We start from the raw sequence: 20,920 nt of genomic DNA on the forward strand, positions 1-20,920 counted from the left end.
CCCTTTCCTCACTTCCCTCCCGAAAAAAAACTTCCCTCTCTCAAATACAACTTTTCGAAACCGAAACCAATTCCGCCGCGCAATATAGATGTTGGCGTGCGGCTTAGAAGCGGTACCACAGATGGCTAAAAGCTTACTCTATCTACCAAGTTGTTATTTTTATCTATTTTTTGTTCCATGTTAGCGTCAAGAAGCAACTGTGGCATGAGCGCCGTGCAGATGTGGAAAGATGCAGAGAGGACAGCAAAAAGGAGCGGGAGAGGCAGTATACGTGCTGGGCCGACTTCGGAACTCTGCTGACAATCGTCTAGAACAATGGAAAACCTCAGACAACTCAACTGGGTGCTAGGCTTCAAACCCGCTTCGCCTCCCAGGTTTGCCATGTAGGGAGGAGATAGATATCCTAAACATTACGCCGAACTGGTTACCTGACAACTGTGACATATCTGCAGTTCATGAAGTCCCTGTCGTGTTCTATCGTCACGCGGGCAAGCAGGGACCGTTTATTTCGGCTTTTGCAGGTCTGGTAATTAACCTAACAGCGTTAAAAACCTGATGGAATAAGGTAGTTCGAAACCAGTACTTTATTACCTGATGAACAGGTGATATTGCGGGAAATGCATGCGCCGATGGCGGAGGTCATGTGGTGTCATGCACTTTCTACCACGAACAAGGCAGAGCCCAGGATATCATGGGAGAGGCCGGTGTGTCGTGCATTTCTAATTCCCGCTTCCTCCAGAAATTGTACCTCGACACAGTAATGCAGAGCTGGAGTGAGTATAAACACAATTGGAACCCATAGAGTGAAAGAAGGGAGGGGGTTCAAAACGTCACCGAAATCGTACATTTCGAAGTGAAATTGGGAGAGGGAAACGAGGAAGAACCCCCCCACCCTGCCAAATATTATTCTATGCCACTGCCATTCGGACCCCCTCGCCGATCACGAAGGAAACAACTTCAGGCTACCATGCATTGGAAATCACGTTGTCGTATAATTTACTGAGTTAAAATGGTACATTATGTACAGCCGTAAGGTCCATCAACCTTTCCCATCAGATATGATGGTTTGTAGTGTATACAGGATTTCGGTATGCCCGCAGCACAAGGTATGTTGAAGGGCTCTCCCGTTGCATTTCAGATGTACACAAAGGACATTCAAGAATTGCTTCTGATGGGGCAATAGATCTGTTTTCCTAACAAGAGTTACAAGAGGCAGCGTCAACAACGGGCAACGTAAACAAACTGAACTCGTCACAGGCAGACTGGTCATAGGTGAACTCATCAAGGACGCCAACTCGTCACAGGGCATCCTGTACGAAGAACCGTTGTCATGACATCACAGTCGTGTCACAGTCGTGTCACAGCATGGATTTGGACTGTAGAACTACAAACTTACTTTTGTTTACTCCTACGAACTATTCAATGCATCATAAGCCACAGCACAGTTTAAAGAGAACAAATGTGGTTTTATTGAGCCTGCACGGGCCATTACAACACGGGACTCAAAACCAGATATTTGTCTCAACATTTTGAACCGTGCAGAGAGGAGATCCACTGGAGTGCTCCTCTAGATATGCGCTCATTCAGATTTTTATTATTTCTGTGCGAGGCAAGGCAGCTTCAGTCTAGCTGGACCACTTTCATTTCCTGCAGTGCTTGTTCATCCTTGAGTTGGGACGGCAGCAGTAGACGCTGCGCTGCAGCAAGAAGCAATAAAAGTGTAGGTTAATATAAACATCTTACAGAAACATACAGACTGTAACATATTAAAACATTTGCTAATAGACGAGTTCAGAAAATCCCACAGTGCTTAGCGTCGCTTTGAACTGTGGGAGTTCACTAATACGAAAGAAACGAGTGTCCGAAACTGTTCCGATTTCTCTCCTAGCGGTCCATTGTCCACGACGTGTCAAGGTCAGCAAAAGCGAAATGTGAAGGATTATTCTTCGTTCCCCCGCTCAGAAAGTGCCCAGGATGCAATGCGTGCGCAAAGAGCAATGGGATTTTCTGAACTCGTCTGTTGAAGACCAAAACAACTGAAACGCACATGGGAGCCTCAATGACTGTGCCAAACAACCTTCAGCTTCAACAGTTCCCTTCCATCACGTACTAATCTCAAGTACCGTCCTTGCACTGCTTCAAGCATGATCATCCGGTGATATTGCCAAACCTCCACAAAAAGAGCATCATAAGCCTCGTGTATGAATACATAATGAACAAACACTTCCCATGAAGATATGTGAAGGTTTGCACCACTCTTTGACCTTTTCTTTTTAGACGTATTATTATTTAGAGCCTGAAGTTTTCTGGAAAAATTTTTTAAATTGTGGGGGGTAAAAATCGGGTAAATAAACGTGTGCACTAAATTCATACATACTCTTGTGGAAAAACTTCCAGTACACTAAAATTCAGGGAGAAATTGGGCTCAGTTACTCAAACTAGCTGTACTGGTTTGGTGCAAACTGTGATGTAGCTGCAGTTGCTGCATTCCCGGTTAGTGCATGTCAGTGCATTCCTACATACCTTTGAGGGCAATTTATCGGGTAAAAATATGGTTTCGCCCTGAAGAGGCAACCTTCAATTCGGGGAAGAATCGGGTTAAAACCTAGAACTTCAGGCGCCATTAATCTTAAGACGATCTCCTTTAGAGAACTTAAGCACTTTCTGTTTCACAATGTTGTAATGCTGTAGTAACTATACTTGTGTTGATGTTGGTTATGTTTGTTTTATGTACTGTTTCCAAGATACCTTATTTGCTGGTACATACAGTAGTCCCAGTAAGTACAGTCAAACCTCGCTTTACGAACACCCTTCGTTTCTCAGAAAATCGTTCGTAAATCGAGGTCCGAGGTGTGCAGTGCACAAATACCTCACCAAACCACGGGAAATTGATTTGAATAAATTTTATTTTTGAAAATACTGCGTAATTGTGCTTTGCACTATACTTTCTGCAGGGTCTATCCTGTTTAGAAGAGATGACAGAAGTCTGACACTTGACTCATCCCGGTCCTCAAAGTACCGTATCGCGCGCGGATGAGACTGCTTCCAACGGCAAATATCACCCTTGTCCCCGGCTGTCAGGACTGAACGACTTCTCTTGGAACGGCAAGATGTTTCCATCTCGGAGACCTGGTCCAAACTCACAACCGTTCGGCTGTAAACGCTCGAATTATACATTCAGGAAATGGTGAATCATGTTTGTGGAACGTAGTGGCGTTGGAACATTGTATGTTGGACCTCCACAGCATGTACTGAGGAACTTTCATTATCCTCCGGTCCATTGGCCTGTCCTATGTATGTTCATAACGCCCGTTCGTATATCGAGGTCAGAATTACTTGGCTACTTTGGGTCCGTTCCCTAACAATCTGTTCATAGTTCGGATATTGAGGGTTCGTAAAACCAGGTCAAAATACACGGAAAAAGTTTGGTTCCCTGTGGAGCCGTTCGTAAGTTGAGGGAATTCGTATATCGAGGGTTCATAAAACGAGGTCCGACTGTACACGCATGAGACTCAACATTTTTAGCCTCTCAACATTGCTATTTCCTTCTCTTGTTCTTCTTGTCAGCTCATATATTACAGTGTATACAGTCACGTCTCGATTATCCGGACACCTCCGGAGTCGTCCCTTTTCGTCCGGATAACAAATTTCCGGATAACCGGACCAAGCAAACTTCCGCGGAAACCCGAGAAATTTGTGACACCTCTTTGTAGCTAAAGAAAAGGAAACAAGGAAAAGATCGCCACTTCAAAAGTTCACGCAAAGTGAGCTGCTTCAAATTAGTTGGCACACGTGTGACAGAAATTCGGTCACAGCCACGGCGCTCGCTGAGTCACCCTGCTGTTCAAAGAAGGGTAGTGTCTTAGAAAGTTGGTCCCGCACATGTCTTTGTCTTTTTGCAAGTGTATTTGGCAAAAAGACAAGCGAGGCTTTCGGACGGCCTGGACATTGATGTTCACGTGTGCATTTCTTGCGCCCACTGGACACAGGGTACCTCTTTCGCTTATCGTCGACCATCTCTACCGCGGGCGCCTGCACACACCAAAAGGGAGTGACCTCCGAAGAAAGGGGAATCAAACAGTACAGAATGCCCCGGTGATACGTGACCCTTTTCCGGAATAATGCGAACACGGTACATGCCAGACACTGAGGACGTTCACGCTTTTCCGGATAAATGAATCAGAATGACCTACGTCCTGGAAGACTGTTTCTCCGTACTAGCTGTCCAAATACAGATAACGAATTCTGGATAACCGAGACAAAATCCAATGGTAGCAGGCTCGTTCCCGGTAATGTAGTCTGGATAACGAGTTCTCGGGATATCTGAACTCCGGATAAGCGAGACATGACAGTACACTGGTATAATCACTTCTTGTGTACACGATTAAATCAGTTCACTGCTGTCTGTATGACAGCCCAGGTGCTCTTTAAACTCTGTAGCTTTTAGCTTCGAATTCCACCATTGGTACGATGGAAACAAATAAATAATAATAATAAAAAAGCCCTATTAGCTGATGCAGGATATCCCCACTGAAGTGAGTAACCTCAGGGTCTTCTCAATGTTTGAACCAGAGAAATGGATGCACAAGTACAATGTGCCCGTGAGGGCTTCCTATTCATGAGGGGCCGACTATACCAGGTGCATGACCTACTAGATTATAACGACCATGTCACAATCAGCAACCCCTATGAAGAGCCCGTCCGCACGATCCGCCAGGGGCACTATTCAGCGGCACGCCACGATTGGACGATGGAAATTTGAATTCTGAACGCGCAGAAGTGTATGTACAACGACCGTAGCAGACGACAGAATAGCTCCCATGAAAACACGTGCAATGATGATGATCAAACCTCAGAATGAAACACCTTCCGTGGGATATCCACCGCTTGTACAGAAATACTAAGGCAAGCTGAAGTACAAAGAATTGCAGAAATTGAAGAAGCAATAACCGGGACGATGAGAAGCGCCACCGCTAGCTTCCAAAAATGCGGCGCTGGGAACGGGTGCCCACGACATGGTCGTTATAATTAGAGCCTGAAGTTTTCAGGAAATATATTTTTTTCTAAATTCGGGGGGTAAAAATCGGGTAAATAAATATGTGCACTAAATTCATGCGGATTCGGGTGAAAAAACTGCCAGTATGCTAAATTCGGGGTGAAATCAGGCTCAGTTGCTCAAACTAACTGTAGTGGTTTGGTACAAACGATGATCTAACCAAATTTTTCTGCCAAACATGTAAATTACTGCATTCCTACAGGCATCCCAGTGAGGGCAATTTGCCAGGTAAAAATCAGGTTTCACCCTAAAGAGACAACCTTCAATTCGGGGTGCAAGTTCGGGGAACAATCGGGTAAAACCCTAAAACTTCAGGCACTAGTTATAATCTAGTAGGTCGTGACCAGGTGCACACGTACCCTCTTGCACAGGCAGTTTCCACACTGAGCAGAGTGTCATCACATCTAGAGAGCTAGAATCTCCTTAGATAACTGTAGGTGAGTCAAATATGTCATTGATGGGGCACCTGCATCTCCAACTGCATTATACAGTCAAACTCCTTTATAGCGAACACCTTTTTAACGAAAATACCACTACAGCAAAATTTTTTTGCGGTCCCGTTGGAGCCTATAGGTCCAATAATGGACATTCTTTTTAACGAAAATACCTTTACTGCGAACTTTTTTAGCTGTCCCCTGAGCTTCGTTGTAAAGGAGTTTGACTGTATGTGATATATCGTGACATAAATTTGAGTCAATATGCTTACAGAATCGGCAGGTTGACGCGTATCTACATGCACTGAGTGTACAGACTCCACTGCGTGGTGCACCTCGTTGCACACTGCAACAAAGTTCAAACTTGCAAAACATGCTTATCGACACAGCCTATTCCCGACAACAAACAACTGTCACATACTTGACATTGCACAATCTCTTGATCATCATGTCCTAGCCTGCTACACGTCAAACATAAACTGTTGCGGCTTCGCGAATCCTATCTTCTTGTCACCGCTATGCAAACCTGATGGCACTTCAACACGTTCATCGAGCCAGAATTCACGACAACGCTTCAGTTTGAAATCAGATTGGTTGCTCGTAGACCAATGCTTGTGTCGATAAATAGTTCAACACGATAAAAGACACCATAATACACGAATAAGACGGCAAACACACTTGCCTCCCAGTGAAAGACACCGCCAACCAGGCGTCCACCGTTCAAATTTCAAATGAAACCTCCGAGAGAGTGTGCAGCATGCAGGAGAGGAAGCGCCAAGTGCTGTCCTCAAATTCAGGCAACCAACCCAAACACGCCTGTGGCATCCGACCAATGCAGAGGCACGGATTGCTACGTGCGAAGTAATACCTATTTTGATACAGATTTTGCGAAAAATGCAGGGGGGGGGGACTGTGCCGACCTTTGTCACAAGGTGTCGGAAGAAATCCCAGAGAAAAAAAAACAGAGAATATAGCCAGCCCAAATTTGAAAGCTGGGACGTTTGTCCAGTCTGTCTCAGTGTGCCATCCCACCGTCGTAGCCATTACGCTATGAGGGCTGGTACCCCATCGGGGAAAGCCTAACCCAGTGGGGACCCAGTTAATGTAACTCCTTCTTTAGTAAAAACCTGGTATAGTAAACACAAGTGCCAACCTAAACAGAATTACTATAGCACTTTCTATGGCTCAGTGTACAGATATAGTAAACCACAACTCTGGATGCTCGTTAGAGTAAAAATTATTTGGTACGGTTGCGGCTGCAAGAGGCATGAAAGTGGAAGAAATGGACCAAAGTGCCAAAACAGGAGTGGTGGCGCTGTGTGTGCCACCACTTTCGATCGCTTCAGTGGCGCATCCATACGTCTGTGTTGTTTGTCACATGTTTTAGCCAGTAATAGTCAAGAACGGTCAAGTTCTACTAGCGACTGTTCTTTTCCTAATCAAGAACAGGATTAATGGCATTATTCAAGATGGCCTGCCTGAACAACTTTCCTGTGAGACACAATTGTGCTGCCAAGCTTCGATACCCACTTTGATAACTAGCTCTCATAATCCCACGCAAGTCCTTCTGCCAACGTTAGAATTTTTGGTTCAGAGTACAGCTTAATGTTTCATTTGTTTTCACTTCCTTTTTGTGTCCTCTATGGAGAGTTTGAAGGATTTCTAAGATGTTCCTGATATAATAAACCTCCTGATACAGCAAATCTATGGCTTGGTCCTGATCAGTTTACTATAGAGGTGTGTTACTGTAGCAGCTTATGAGTAGGGCCCGGAATTTTAGGCATTTGCCTAAAAATGCCTACAGTCAAACTCCTTTGCAACGAAACTAAGGGGACAGCAAAAAAAATTTGCAGTAAAGGTATTTTCGTTAAAAAGGATGTCCATTTTTGGACCTATAGGGCTCCAGCGGGACCGCAAAAAAATTTGCTGTAGTGGTATTTTCGTTAAAAAGGTGTTCACTATAAAGGAGTTTGACTGTATAAATGCGACATTTTCAGGGTTGCGCGCCTTTTTATCGACTCTATTGAATTGTAGCCTTTTTGAACATTTTTAGGTGCCATAGCAGCCTTTTTTAGAGGTGCAAGGGTGAGCGCATCTTTTAGTCTGATGCTGACTGCTGAATTTTGTGTTTTGTTCCTGCATGTTTGCACCTTTTTTTCTCTCTCTCTCATTTGGTTTCCTTCAGTACCTTGGTTTGCTAGAAGGGGTGCATGTATATTTCAACAAGTTATTGGGCCTTTCTTGGCCTTTCAATAGCTTTGAGGCCGGAAACTAATAGTAGTATTCAGTATCACGTGGTTATAGGCAGCCTCAGTACCCGTGTACAAGTCAAAGCATGTACAGCACCGTAGCCTTTTTTCCTTGATGGAGCATTCTGAAGTACCAACAAAGTCAAAGAGTGTACTATATTAACCTGCCTATTTTAGTATTTTATTGCCTATTTAGCTGTTTTTGAGGGCCTAATTGCCTGCCTATTTCCATAGTTTTTAGTGCCTAAATTTCCGGGGTTACTTATGAGGCCTCAAGCGATGAGGTCACATGAATGGGCCATCAGAATCCAGTAGGATCCCACGAATGGAGTCTTAATAGAATTCCTACGTATGGGACCAGTTTCCAAAACGACACATGAAGCAGATCGTATAGGACCAGATACCAACCTTCTTTAATAGGGACAATATCTTCTCAAAGATGATGACCTTTCATTCTCAAATCCCATTCACGTGGTTGTTTGTGGCGTCGAAGGTCTCGTCTTACAAGTTAGACCTAGAAAATTAAATTACACACGCGGAGTTGGAAAAAGCACAGCATACGAACGACAACAAAACAAAAAACACGTAACATAGGCTTAAATAACGTACTCATCCACAGACCTTTATGAGGGCTTAGACGTTATCTCCCATGTCCAAACCAACACGCTCAGGTTCCTCGACCAACTCTTCCTCACTACGAACAGCAGAAGAACGCCACTGGATGCTACGAGTTAGGTCTTGACTAGTTGGGGTAGTTGTCTATATTTTTTCCTCATTGAATGTGTGCTTGGGATCTCCGGTGTCACCTGAATAGCTGGAATTGATAAAAAGATATCTGGAACCGAAGCTACAGTGCCACAAATGTGGTTACACAGCATGATCGTCGGTCCTTTCTCGTACCACGGTTTCTGTAAATGAGTGTTGTCTGGGTCTGCGCATTTCTCGTTAGTGGTGCCTCCTTCGGCTGGGTCAGGGACGTAGTGGTGCCGTTCCTTCGTGCAGTACCCACAGCCGGTTTCTGAGATCACATGCACAAAACTTCAATTATGAGATCACGTGCGCAAAACTACAGGGTAGGACAACATCTTTGGGCACATTTCCAAAGAGCGTTAAAAATTGTATGTATACGTCATATATATGTATGTTTAATAACAATGAAATTTGGTACCAGACATTAGTTTTGTCAGAAGTTTCAAAAAATCACGTGCTTTAAATTATACAGTCAACATGTTCCGAGATACTGGCCGAAAAATGTCGTAGCCCGTGCATTTTGAATGCCATGTACTGCCATCGCTAGTCCTAGCCAACTCCCACTACGTAGATACGGAAGGCCTGCTCATTGCCTCCTTTCCCACCTTCCCTACGTGGACATATAACATATTAAATAAATAAATATAAAGTCAGATTCACCATTCTGAGAATTCAAGAACATGCAAACGATTGCAGCGCACCTGGAACATGCAAACCTAAATATTTAGACAAAATGTGCGAGACACATTCCAGAAGATCAGTTCTGAGAAAGATTTGGACCATTTTGCGCTTTATTCCGAAGTTTTCCCATTTTGTACGTGGGGACATTCAATCCCAACTCGCAGACGACGGTGGTTCTTCTCTGTGGCCACGACCGCTGAAAGCACGTTCGCGATTGGCTACGGCCGTTGAAAACACGATTCTCATTGGCTGACTATTAATTGTTACGTCGTGGCGACGAGTAAACAGGTTTTCTCAATCTAGGTAGTGTTAGCCTAGCACGAAAGCAGTTATCTCCGTTTCATGCCATACCGGGTGTTGCGGCACTCTGCCCGCAAGCAAAACTCGTCCTAGGACACAGACAGTGTGTTGAACAGCCATGCCTGGTGGTCCCGATGATCCGTGACTGGGGATTACGCCCCCCCCGAGATTGGCACAGCATCACTCCACTGGGACTGCACGGAACAGAGAGGACTGCTTCCACACTTTAAGCCTAGCGTCAAAGCTGAACAGCATTCAAAATGCACTGGCTTCAACGTTCTTTGGCTCGTAACTCGGGACACGCTGGCTGTATAATTTAAAGATCACATTTTTTTGGAAACCTGCATTAGAACCATGGTGATGTGCCAAATTTCATTGTTATTCGGCATGCATACAATTTTTAATGCTGTTCCAAAATGTGTCCACGGATCTGGCCCACCTTGTAAAAATAACTACCAAGGAAATGAAAAAGAAAAATTGGGACATCAAAAACGTACGCTCTCACCTCTTTGCTGTCGCCATTTGATGTCTCTGAGGTGTGGCAGATCAAGACGTAGATTGGAGCAGTACAGACAGAAAGGCCACCATCCTGTAGCAACATAAATTATCAGCATTTTTAAAATCACTATAACTTGTGCAGGTAAACTATACTAGAACATGCATTGTAGTATTGACAATGACAGTTGTTTTGGTAGGCGTCACCATTCCGCAAGTCAGCTTCACCTCATGATCAAAATGGATTTGAGGAGGCAAAGCAAGCTGCCAAGGTCACACTAAACTAAGTTTTTGATGTCTTAGGTTAGTTTAGTGCGGCTGTGGCAGCTTGCCTCGTTTTCAAAATCTGTTTCAGTGGGGTGGGGGAGACAACGCTATCTGCAACAGCTGCAGTAACCTAACCTAACCTAACCTAACCTAACACTAAACTAACCAGTGTATGATGTCTTCAGTTAGCTTAGTGATAGGTTAGGTTAGCGCAACTCTGGCAGCTTGCCTTGCAAATAAGGTGAAGCTGATTGACGCCTACCAATACAATGCCGACAGGTCCCATGCTTTAAAAGTGATATCCTTATGATATAGACAGCACCTGGGCTGCAGTCCCACTTTCATTCAATATATTGTGCACATTGAGAGCACTCGACACTGCCTGCAAATTTCATGCATGGGCGAGTTCGTGACACTGAAATCATCACTGTACTTTGAAATGTTACACATTTTTTTATGAATGCATGTAGAATACGCAGTTATCTAACCCATGGACGGTTTCACATCTCATGCCTAAATTCCAACAGTTCAACTTGGTAATGCATGAAAGACGCACTTGCAGATGCATTCCACCGGTGGATGTTGAAGCGTGCGCGATATTTTCGACCACTCGGTTATCATCCGAAGTTTCACGAACACCGGCATCTTGCGTGGCCAACAGTGAGTCTACGATCTGAATAAGAATGAGGCGACTTGAGAACACTGTGGAAGATCCTTTTGGAGCAAATTTTCGAAGATCTACTTGCCTCTTTGCGTTGACGCTTTTCGAATGCCTTGCTCCGCCTTTCTGCCTTCCGTTTCCGTGAAAATACTGAAGGAACGGCTCCTTCTTTCAACCGGTTGTACTTCGTTGACAGGCCCAGACTGATGAGCACCTTCGGGTTTGTTTCGAAGTCTTCGTCGAGAAAATGAGCCGCGCACAACTTGTCCCGTTTCGACGGTTTCCAAGTAGGCCTAGACGGATTCGCAGCCAGGGACCAAAGTTTACGCAGTTTCTCGTCTTTCGGAAACATATACCCTGATCTCCCGTTGCCGAAAGGAAGTCTGCAACACGCTGCAACACAGACAGGGGCCATTTTACCAGTAGTCGCGGCTAAACTAAACCAGCTAAACGCGAAAGAACCTCCGGCTACACAACAACACACAACAGCCAAACAGCGCCGACTGAACGGCAGGAACTCCAACAGGAGGAATAAAGTGCGTCACTTCCGTTGTCTGCTCCGGCGGTGCAGCGACGCGGACTTTCAACGAATGTACGTAAATTCTTAGTCGAATTCCGCTTTTTCTTTTTTGTACACCCCACAACATGAGGGAAACGGCGGTATATATTTTCACTTCTGTTGTGCTTTTACTATAAAACGGCAGAACTCAATGGAAATTACACGATAAAGGAAGCTGTTAAATCAAAGCATCAGTCATTTTGGAGGCACGATTGTCGTGGTGGTGCTGGTGGGGCTGACGTAAAGGGGGTGAACGAGGCTTGCCTGCTCCAGGTTGGCGGCGCGTTTCGCTTCCAAAACACGATTATCATTTCGTATTTTCGGAACCTTCTCGCGATCTTCCCGCGGTGTTAGTCGGGTGGTATGCGAACGTAGTAGAAAATGAGGCAATGAGCCATACACGAACGGTGGTGGTGGTGATGGTGAAAGGGCTCGCCTTTGTGGGCCTCAAAGAGGTGGGCAACGTCACGACTGACGCCCTGGGGGAATGTGCGTCCAGGGCCGACATACACGAACGAACGGGCACTGAATCCCCACGACACCCACTTGCACATGTTTCAATTAAACAGTGGTAAATATAATGAACAAAATGGTGCCAAGAATAGTGCCAAATCAGCAGTGGGATACGAGCCCGCACCCAGGGCAGGCCTTCGGTCGGTTTGACCGACTTGTCCAAATCGGAGCCCGCGGAGTCGAAAAAAAAAGAAAAGCAAAAACGTACATTTCTTCTTCTTCTTCTTTTTTTTTTTTTTTTTTTTTTTCAAACAAAGACGTCAGCAAACCGGTGCACGATTCGAAGCATACAGACCTGACACGGCGATGAGTAGAGCGTGGATTTTTATACAAAGCGCATGTACTTCTTTTTCTTTCTTTTCTGGATATGGTTTCGTATCTGGACGACGAAAACAAAAATCCTTTTGGTCAATTTGGGACTGATTAGAGAAACAAACAACTTTATTTCTAAGACGAATTGATTAGTAAGGTTCCATGGCGCATATTCACATATGCCTGTTGGACACGTTATGGAATATTTAGCGCGGTGCATATTTTCTTGTGGTCAGGTGCGAGAGCAGTCGTCTTTAAAAATCAATCAATCAATCGAGAGCAGTCGTCTTCTCTTCTTTCATTGAAGGCTTTTCTGGTTTCAGGTCATCTTCCGCGAAAACTCCTGTCAGAATCGAATATTTTCGACGTTTCGGAGATGTGCGGCGTTCACCTTCCAAGTTCCACCTCGACGCTCTACACTCTTAGAAAATGAACTTCACCGCACAGCACGCTCCTAGCCAACCAACATCTCGTATGATATCGTTATCTGCCCTGATTTGTTGAAAACGGGAGGCGAACGCCTTTTCTGTGACAATTATGTACAGCATAAGTGTCACAAAAAAGGCGTACGGGCTGTGGCTGTAGGTGTAGGGGCTGGCGTCGGATGAGTTGTCGGAGTATACGCTCGTCGCGCGTGTGTGGTCCACAGGTCGTCCTTCACTCTCGCCACTTTCTTTACGGGTGGTTAGCGTGCTTCCCGTGTCACGTCGAGACTGAGAGGTACCCGGGTTCAAATCCCGGTGCCGGCTGTGCTGTCTGGGGTTTTTCCTAGGTTTTATCCTCAGACGCTTTCAGGCATATGTCGGCACAGTTCCCTTAGAAGTCGGCCCAGGACGCACAGTACCCCCAGGGCGTCAGTCGTGACGTTGCCCACCTCTGTGAGGCCGACAATGGCGAGCCTTTTCGCCATCACCACCACCACCACCACCATCACGGAGACCTGCAGCATTCGCATTTTCACCCGTGGCGCAGTGCCGAAAGCAATGCTTTCATGCAGCTGCATGATTTATATATTTGTTGCGCAACTATTGCTTTATTTTACCGACTGATCCGTAATAAACTGCTCAAATTTTGTCAAATATGCATTCGACGCATTGCTTTCATACCAAAAGCAAGGGAAACATTGCATATGTACAGGTTCTTTACTGCATATTTTGGGTTCTTTTACTGCGTATAGTTGCATGCACATTTCGAGAGTTTTTGTGCATATTTATGCGCGCTCTAGTGATTAGTGAAAGAAACTGGCGTGCGAAGGCCGTGCGTTACCAACCTGCAGCCGTGGTGATGCACTAGAAGAAATATAGCTGGAAGTAGCGGTGATGCCAAAGCAAGAGATGATGAAGCACTGCAGAGTTGATGAAGCAGAGTTGATGAAGCACTAGTAACCCCACGAGATCGTGGTAGCAAGAATTTGAAGCTTTTTAGTTTCACTGAGTTTCTGGTACATCCTTACTCTTCCAAGTGAATTAGCAAATTATGAGCACGGCCACAGGTGTTTCCACAGCGTTGTGTCGTCATTCCAATAGGTTTGCGCTGATGAACGAAGTTTTTGATGAAGATATGGCTTCTACTAGTGGGCTTGCTGAAGGCTTGGATGTAGAACCGATATTGAGGAGTCGAGGTATAAACGCATAAGCCGAGTTTGATTATGAGGCCGCAGATGAACCAGTGTTGTACCGTAAGACAGCCACCCCGGCACAGTTGGGAATTCTTATAGTGACTGTGTAAGTATAAGTTCGACAGCTTCTCAGTCGGAAAGGAGAAACAAAGTTGGTTTGGAGGTCGGGGAATCGTTAGTTGCCAAAAGAGCTGAGAAGCTTATACCGAAACCGAAACTCTTGGAGGCTCCCTCTCCGGCCTCCTGTGCCCTTCGTGACGTCACAGGTAGTCTCGCCCATGCCGTTGGCTGTCTACTTAATTTAGGGCACGCTCTAGGTAACTGGCGGCATGGATGGGGAATCATCTGCTTCCTCGATTTCTTTGTACAGTACTCGTCACCGGCAGAACAGATCCTACGGAAAGGTACACGCGAAGAATACCGGTGAAGGGAAGCCCAGTGTTGCTAGACCGCTCTTCCGTGGAGGGCGCGAGTCATTCGAAGGAAGATATTCGTTTTCTAATTATCTGTACCACCTTAAGATGAGAAATTGTGTCCATTGAAACAACATATGGTACAGATTTATGTCGCACTGTTACTTCAACAACTTGTTGGTGCGGAGTCTCCCTTTAATCAGGTAATGAATAAGCCACTACGGACGCTTGTACCGCTGTTTGAACAATTGAACACACACCCGATGAACACCCGATGAGCGATCGGTTACTTCAGCTGGTGAAATCGAGCACTTGGGTTGCAGTTTTGTTTTGTTCAGTTTCGACTGAACAAAAGTTCAGTCGAAACTGAACTTCAGTTTCGTTTTCAGTTTTCAAAAACTTCAGTTTCGGTTTCGAATTTGTTCGGCAACGCGGCTCTCTCGCAACGCACATTACGTCTGGACCGGTCTTCGCGAACCGGTAACCGCTTAATATTTTTCCGGTTCATTTCCGTTTCGGTTCAACGCGAGAAAAAACATATTTCGGTTCAGTTCCGGTTCAGCGAACAATATGGGTTTTCAGCGGTTTTCGGTTCGGATCCTTGCTCCGAATACGCCAGAAAGTAAACTCCAAAATCCGGGAACCTACCCAAGGCTAGGCGCAGGATGTGAAGAGGAAGAAGCTGTATCCAATCGAACGTTAGGAATCGATAAAGTGAGAAGAAGAAGAAAGAGTCCAGCGTGTTCGTAAGGCGGTGCGCCACATGGACGATACGATGACGAGTCACCACGGTAGACATTCAAGTGGCGTCGTGTCAGGAACTCGGCGCTTCAGTATCGTTTTCTTCCTCTGGGTCCTATTGTCAGCAGGGCTTGTCATTCTGGTCGTTCCTGCCGGGCTCTTGGGCGTCTTCCTTTTCAAAAAGAAGTGAACTCGACTTCCATGAAGCCAAGATGCTACCACGCTCTTCAGGAGAGAACCGTCAAGAGTACAGGGTGGGTGCTCTACAAGGTCAGTCACATTTTCGAGCGTGACGCTGTACTTACTTGACAGACAGACAGACTTCCGCTAGCACACAGTGTATCATTTGTGCCAGAGAAATTAACGTACAAAAAACTCGTGATTTCCTGGCACTGTACTCTAAAAGCACAACTTCGCAGCATAGCACGCTCTGCGCCAACCATGGCCACGAGCGATAGAGTTATCACTTTTGATTCGAAGAGAGAGGAGGGCGTACGCCTGTTTGTGCCTATTATCCTATATCGAAATCGACACAAAAAGGCGTACGCCCCCCACGAGTCAGAAGCGACAAGCCTAACATTCGTGGCAGTGGATGGCGCAGAGCGTGCTATGCGGTGAAGCTCTGTATTTAGAGAAAATGCCACGCAAACCTTCATGCATTTCCTATGCGCTATACCGAGGTAAACACTGCGGTCTGCCAATGGTAGTGTATAGCATCCGCCTAGGGGCGCCAGCCGACATGAGTTTGTTTCGGTTTCCACTTCGGTAGCGCCCCTAGGCGGAAGTTGCACACATCTATTGGCAGACCGCCATCTTTACATTGGTATATGCGCATAGGAAATGCATGACGACGAAAGTAAACACGATTTTTTTTTTTTCGTAGGTTTCTCTGGCATAAATTTTTTACCCCGAGGCAGCGGAAGTCTGTGCGTCAGGTAGGTATCGCGTCACGCGCGAAAATGTGACTGACCTTTTTGAGCTCCCACCCTGTACTGATTCCAGTTTTTTTCTGACAGATGTACCGACGAAAGCTAGGAAAATAGAAGAACGGCCCGCCACGACGATGGCGAATAAACACTGTGGTGTCTGTGATTCTAGCTTCTTCCATCGACTTCCTCAACGTGGCTCGTACTATTTTTGTGACTCATCTAACCAGGCAACAATACAATTTCCTCTACTATGAATGTAATGATGTGAATGTGCGCACTAGAAGGTAATGGATCCAGCTTGTATTGTGAGTCAAGATCATGGGCGCCGACAGCGGGGCAGGAGAGGGGGGGGGGGGGCTTGCGGGCCTGAGCCCCCGGAACTTTCCCAATGGGGGTCAGGCCCCCTTCGAGAAAGTCTACCCAGCTAACAAAGATAAACGTTTCGGGGGATGTCCTAACAATCGCGTGTTTCGTGCGAGTTAACATAAAAATCTTGTGAAAATTTGTCTCATAACGTCACAACCCGGGGTTCCTGACACCCTGCACTGCCATCTCGCTCTCAGAACCAACAGTCATTCGAAGGGATATCGCTTACTTTCCTGACATGTCTAAAATGGGGGACACGTACACACGCCTACTATTTATGACATTTTACGATAAAAATCAGCCCCTTCAGCTATACGGTGGCACTTTTATTATCAGGGTAGTCGGAAGCACACATGACACCTGTAAAGACCTATAGAAATCCTCGAACACAATGCTTTTAAAGGAGGCGAGAACCCCTATCTGCAGGTATTTAGTTACGGGTGTAACAGGTGTAATATTGTTGTTCTACGGTAATAATACAAAAAGGCACTTTTTTTTTTTTTATACGGGCCAGTAGACGTACCGCCATCCGGATACCTCAAGCCATTATGTCATCTCAATAATTGTAGCACCCAATCAGACGCCAAGGCGGAGGTGCACATAACGTTATGTTCTACACTCTTAAAAATGAACTTCACCACATAGCACGCTCCTAGCCAACCATCATTCCGAATGATGACGTTCTCGTCCCTGATTTGTTGAAAATGGGAGGCGGAGCCTATTTTGTAGCCATAATGCCGTGCATAATGAATACATAATAGCCTCCGCCTCCCGTTATCACCAAATCAGGAGCGAGAACGTTGTCATTGGGAATGATGGTTGTTGACTAGCAGCGTGCTATATGTGGTTAAGATACGGACCTATCAGATTCGTCTATACAGAAACTGTCACAGCCAACAAGTTAAAATCGCTGTTTGGAGTCGACACAGTCGGCGGGCTAGCTTGGTAAAGTTCACGGCCTCTTTAATGCAGGGTGACCCGTTCCATCAAACGCTATGTTAATAGTAAGGAACCAATGACTGATCTCCAATCACACCCCAAGGTTTATCAGCAGCTTTGTCAAAAGAGCCCTTTCAACAACAATAAATGCTGACGATGAGATGGCGTGTTTCACCGCGGCGGTGCGGTACCCTACACTCTTAAGAATGAACTTGACCGCATGGCACGCTCTTAGCCAACCATAATCTCGAATGATATCGTTATCTGACCTGATTTGATGGAAACGGGAGGCGTACACCTTTTTTGTGACACTTATGCTGTTCATAATTGTCACAGAAAAGGCGTACGCCTCCCGTTTTCAACAAATCAGGGCAGGTAACGATATCATTCGAGGTGATGGTTGGCTAGGAGCGTGCAGTGAGGGGAAGTTCATTTTTAAGAGTGTATACCCCATTGTACCCCATTGCACGGCATTATATGACGATGATGAAGGAAGCGTGAAAACACGAGGACAAGTTAAAGCGTCTGGAGCCATTTCAAGCAATAAATGAGTTCCACCACAAATTGATAAGTTGCACTCTAAAAACAGAACTTCGCCCCATAGCACGCTCTGTGCCAACCATTGTCACGAATGATAAGGTTATCGCTTCTGATCCGAAGAGAGAGGGGGGCGTACACCTTTTTGTGTCAATTTGGATATATGATAATTGACACAAAAAGGCGTACGAATCCCTCTCCCTCGAATCAAAAGCGACAACCCTATCATTCGTGCGGATGCACTCTTAAAAATGAACTTCACCGCATAGCATGCTCATAGCCAACCATCATCTCGAATGATATCGTTATCTGCCCTGATTTGTTGAGAACGAGAGGCGCACGCCTTTTTTTGTGACACTTATGCTGTTGTTTGTGTGTGCTGTCACAGAAAAGGCGTACGCCTCCCGATTTCAACAAATCAGTGCATACAACGATATCACTCGAGATGATCGATGGTTGGCTAGGAGCGTGCTACGCGTTAAAGCTCCGTTTTTAGACTGTGCACTGTTAAAACAGAACTTCACCACATAGCACGCTCATAGCCAACCATCATTCCGATTGATGTCATTCTGAGTCATGATGTGAGTCAGTGGGGAGGCGCCTATTTGGGACAAGATAATCTGTCCCAGATAGGCGCCTCCTCCCATTTTCAACAAATCAGTGCACAGAACGATATCATTCGGAATGATGGTTGGCTATGAGCGTGCTATGTGGTGAAGTTCTGTTTTAACAGTGTGGAGAACAAAATTCAGCATTTTTGCGGCATAGGGACCTGATACGCTTTAGCCTCGTCATTTAAAAATAAAATGCGGGTCAATGCACAAAGGCGGAGGAAATGCGACGGGTGCATTGGGGACTGTGGCGATTGTTGCCCGTTGTTTCGTGCTCGGGGGAATCGGGACGGCGGAGTTGAAATCGGGGGAATCGCGCACCACCCTTGAAGAGGTGAGTGCACGGTCCTGTTCCACGGAAATTAGCCCCCTCGCAAGTCGTCAAGAAGTCGCGCCGGCGTGGCCTAATTGGTAGCGCACTTTACCGTCAATCAAGACGTGCGTGCTATACAGCTGTCTGGCTCCGCCGACGGCTGCCTTATTTCAACCCTTCAACGTTCTAACCGGGATAACACCGTTAAAACAGACTGATATCGTTCTCGCTCCCGATCTGCTGAAAATCGGTGGCATACTCCTTTTTGTGGCAGCTTGGATGCGCGTTAACTGCACCCTTAGAAATGAACTTCACCACATAGCACGCTCCTAGCCAACCATCACCCCGAATGACAACGTTCTCGCCCCTGATTTGTTGAAAACGGGAGGAGGAGCCTATTTTGTGCTCATTATGCACGGCACAAAATGGGCTCCTCCTCCCGTTTTCAACAAATCTAGGGCGAGAACGTTGTCATTCGGGGTGATGGTTGGCTAGGAGCGTGCTATGTGGTACGTCCTTTTCACGGGGAACAACGGACAATTGCTTACCAGCCTATAAGGCTGAGACAGGACATGTGCTCACCCCGTTTTATTTTACCATGAGCCCACCCTGACAGTTTCACAATTTATTTTCATCTTTTCTTTTCCACTATGTATAGTGAATAACAAAGTGTTGTATTTTTTAAATCAATTTTTTTTTTCGAACATTTTAGAAGCGAATGCATCATCCCACAGCTTGCTGAAAAAACAGCTTTCGTCTTCCCTTGGTGGGGATAATTGTTGGGTTATGACAGTAATGGCTTCCATAACGCAAGATATGGCAACTCCTCAGCCTCAGCAAATATCCGGTGAGCAAATGTCCCGGATCCCCTTCTCTCTCCTCAGATAAGATGAGATGACTGTACAATTCGGTGCAGTGATTTGCGCAGAGTGCGTTATATGCTGTGAAGTGTATACAGCTCATCTCAAAAGTGAATGTTATAATAATGATTTGTTCCGCAACCGCATCCATGTTGACGTCCTCCCCGTATAGCAACAGCGCAAGGACAGAGTAACCTTCGCAATACACGTAACCCTATACACCAGGATAATTGGTATTTCCTCCTTTCCTACAGATCGTCGCTTTTACATGCAACCTTTCAACTCCCCCCCCCTTCTTTTGCTTCCCTTTCAAAGTATATTTTACTTGCCGTTCCAAATCCGTCCCTCAATATATAAAGCGAGCTTTTATGTCACACCTCTTCAAAAGCATTCCAACCCCACCTCCGCTAAAAACTTCGCCCTATACCGGCCCTCCTCAACGTCAAGCTTGTCATACTCAAAATAGAAAAACGAGTGAAGGAACAAGGGTAGAATTCCCCTCGGGGAATACCTATACCTCGTTCCCTGAATACCGGGGTATTCTTTCCGTCAACAAAAGTTTCGTGGTTGTGAGGACGAGGAGGAACACTGCGTGGGGGAGGTCTTACATCATGCGAGAGGGCTATTGAGGAATTACTGCTCAATTTTATATGGTACGGTGAGAAAAAAAAAATATATAAACTAAATGGTGTGCGCGAATATCGTTTTACGAGCGCGGCCCATGGCAAGGGCGTGGGAACGTCGCTGTATGAAAGTTATCAGGTGTGGAGCAGCTCTGGTTGACGAATTTGCTTCGAAGCTATTCCGGCTAAAAATTTATGCTGACAACGTTCGCCGTTGGCGGCCTCACAGAGGTGGGCAACGTCACGACTAACGCTCTAGGGGGAATGTGCGTCATGGGCCGATTTCTAAGGGAACTGTGAAACAGGGAACGGAATACAGAACTTCACTGCATAGCACGCTTTTGGACAACCGCCATCCCGAATGACATCGTTATGTCCTGGTTCAACACGGGATGCGTACACTCTTAAAAATGAACTTCACCGCATAGCACGCTCCTCGCCAACCATCATCTCAAATGATATCGTTATCTGCCCTGATTTGTTGAAAACGGGAGGCGTACGCCTTTTTTGTGATGTTGTTCATAATTGTCACAAAAAAGGCGTACGCCTCCGGTTTTCAACAAATCAGGGCAGATAACGATATCATTTGAGATTATGGTTGGCTAGGAGCGTGCTATGCGGTGAAGTTCATTTTTAAGAGTGTACGTTCTGGGAAAGTCGTGCAGTTATGTTAATTGCCACAAAAAGGCGTAC

General features: G+C 45.7%; 1 protein-coding gene across 1 annotated transcript; it reads right to left on the reverse strand.

Moving 5' to 3' along the window:
• Positions 1-8,568: 8,568 nt before the first annotated feature.
• Positions 8,569-11,399, reverse strand: LOC135365977 (uncharacterized). Its single transcript, XM_064598621.1, has 4 exons — positions 10,979-11,399; positions 10,789-10,905; positions 9,976-10,059; positions 8,569-8,757 (listed from the first exon to the last, which is right to left on the reverse strand). The coding sequence occupies exons 1-4, from the start codon at positions 11,306-11,308 to the stop codon at positions 8,587-8,589; spliced, it is 702 nt and encodes a 233-aa protein (XP_064454691.1). The 5' UTR covers positions 11,309-11,399; the 3' UTR covers positions 8,569-8,586.
• Positions 11,400-20,920: the final 9,521 nt, after the last annotated feature.

The sequence above is a fragment of the Ornithodoros turicata genome, chromosome 8 (assembly GCF_037126465.1).
Source record: "Ornithodoros turicata isolate Travis chromosome 8, ASM3712646v1, whole genome shotgun sequence".
NCBI classification, from domain to species: Eukaryota; Metazoa; Arthropoda; class Arachnida; order Ixodida; family Argasidae; genus Ornithodoros; species Ornithodoros turicata.

Excerpts from the sequence above, each read along its gene's own strand:
- LOC135365977 (XM_064598621.1), bottom strand. The coding sequence starts at position 11,308 with ATGGCCCCTGTCTGTGTTGCAGCGTGTTGCAGACTTCCTTTCGGCAAC. Across the intron at positions 10,906-10,978 it reads AAAAGCGTCAACGCAAAGAG|ATCGTAGACTCACTGTTGGC; the intron begins GCAAGTAGATCT and ends ATTCTTATTCAG. Across the intron at positions 8,758-9,975 it reads CAAATGGCGACAGCAAAGAG|AAACCGGCTGTGGGTACTGC; the intron begins GTGAGAGCGTAC and ends ATGTGATCTCAG.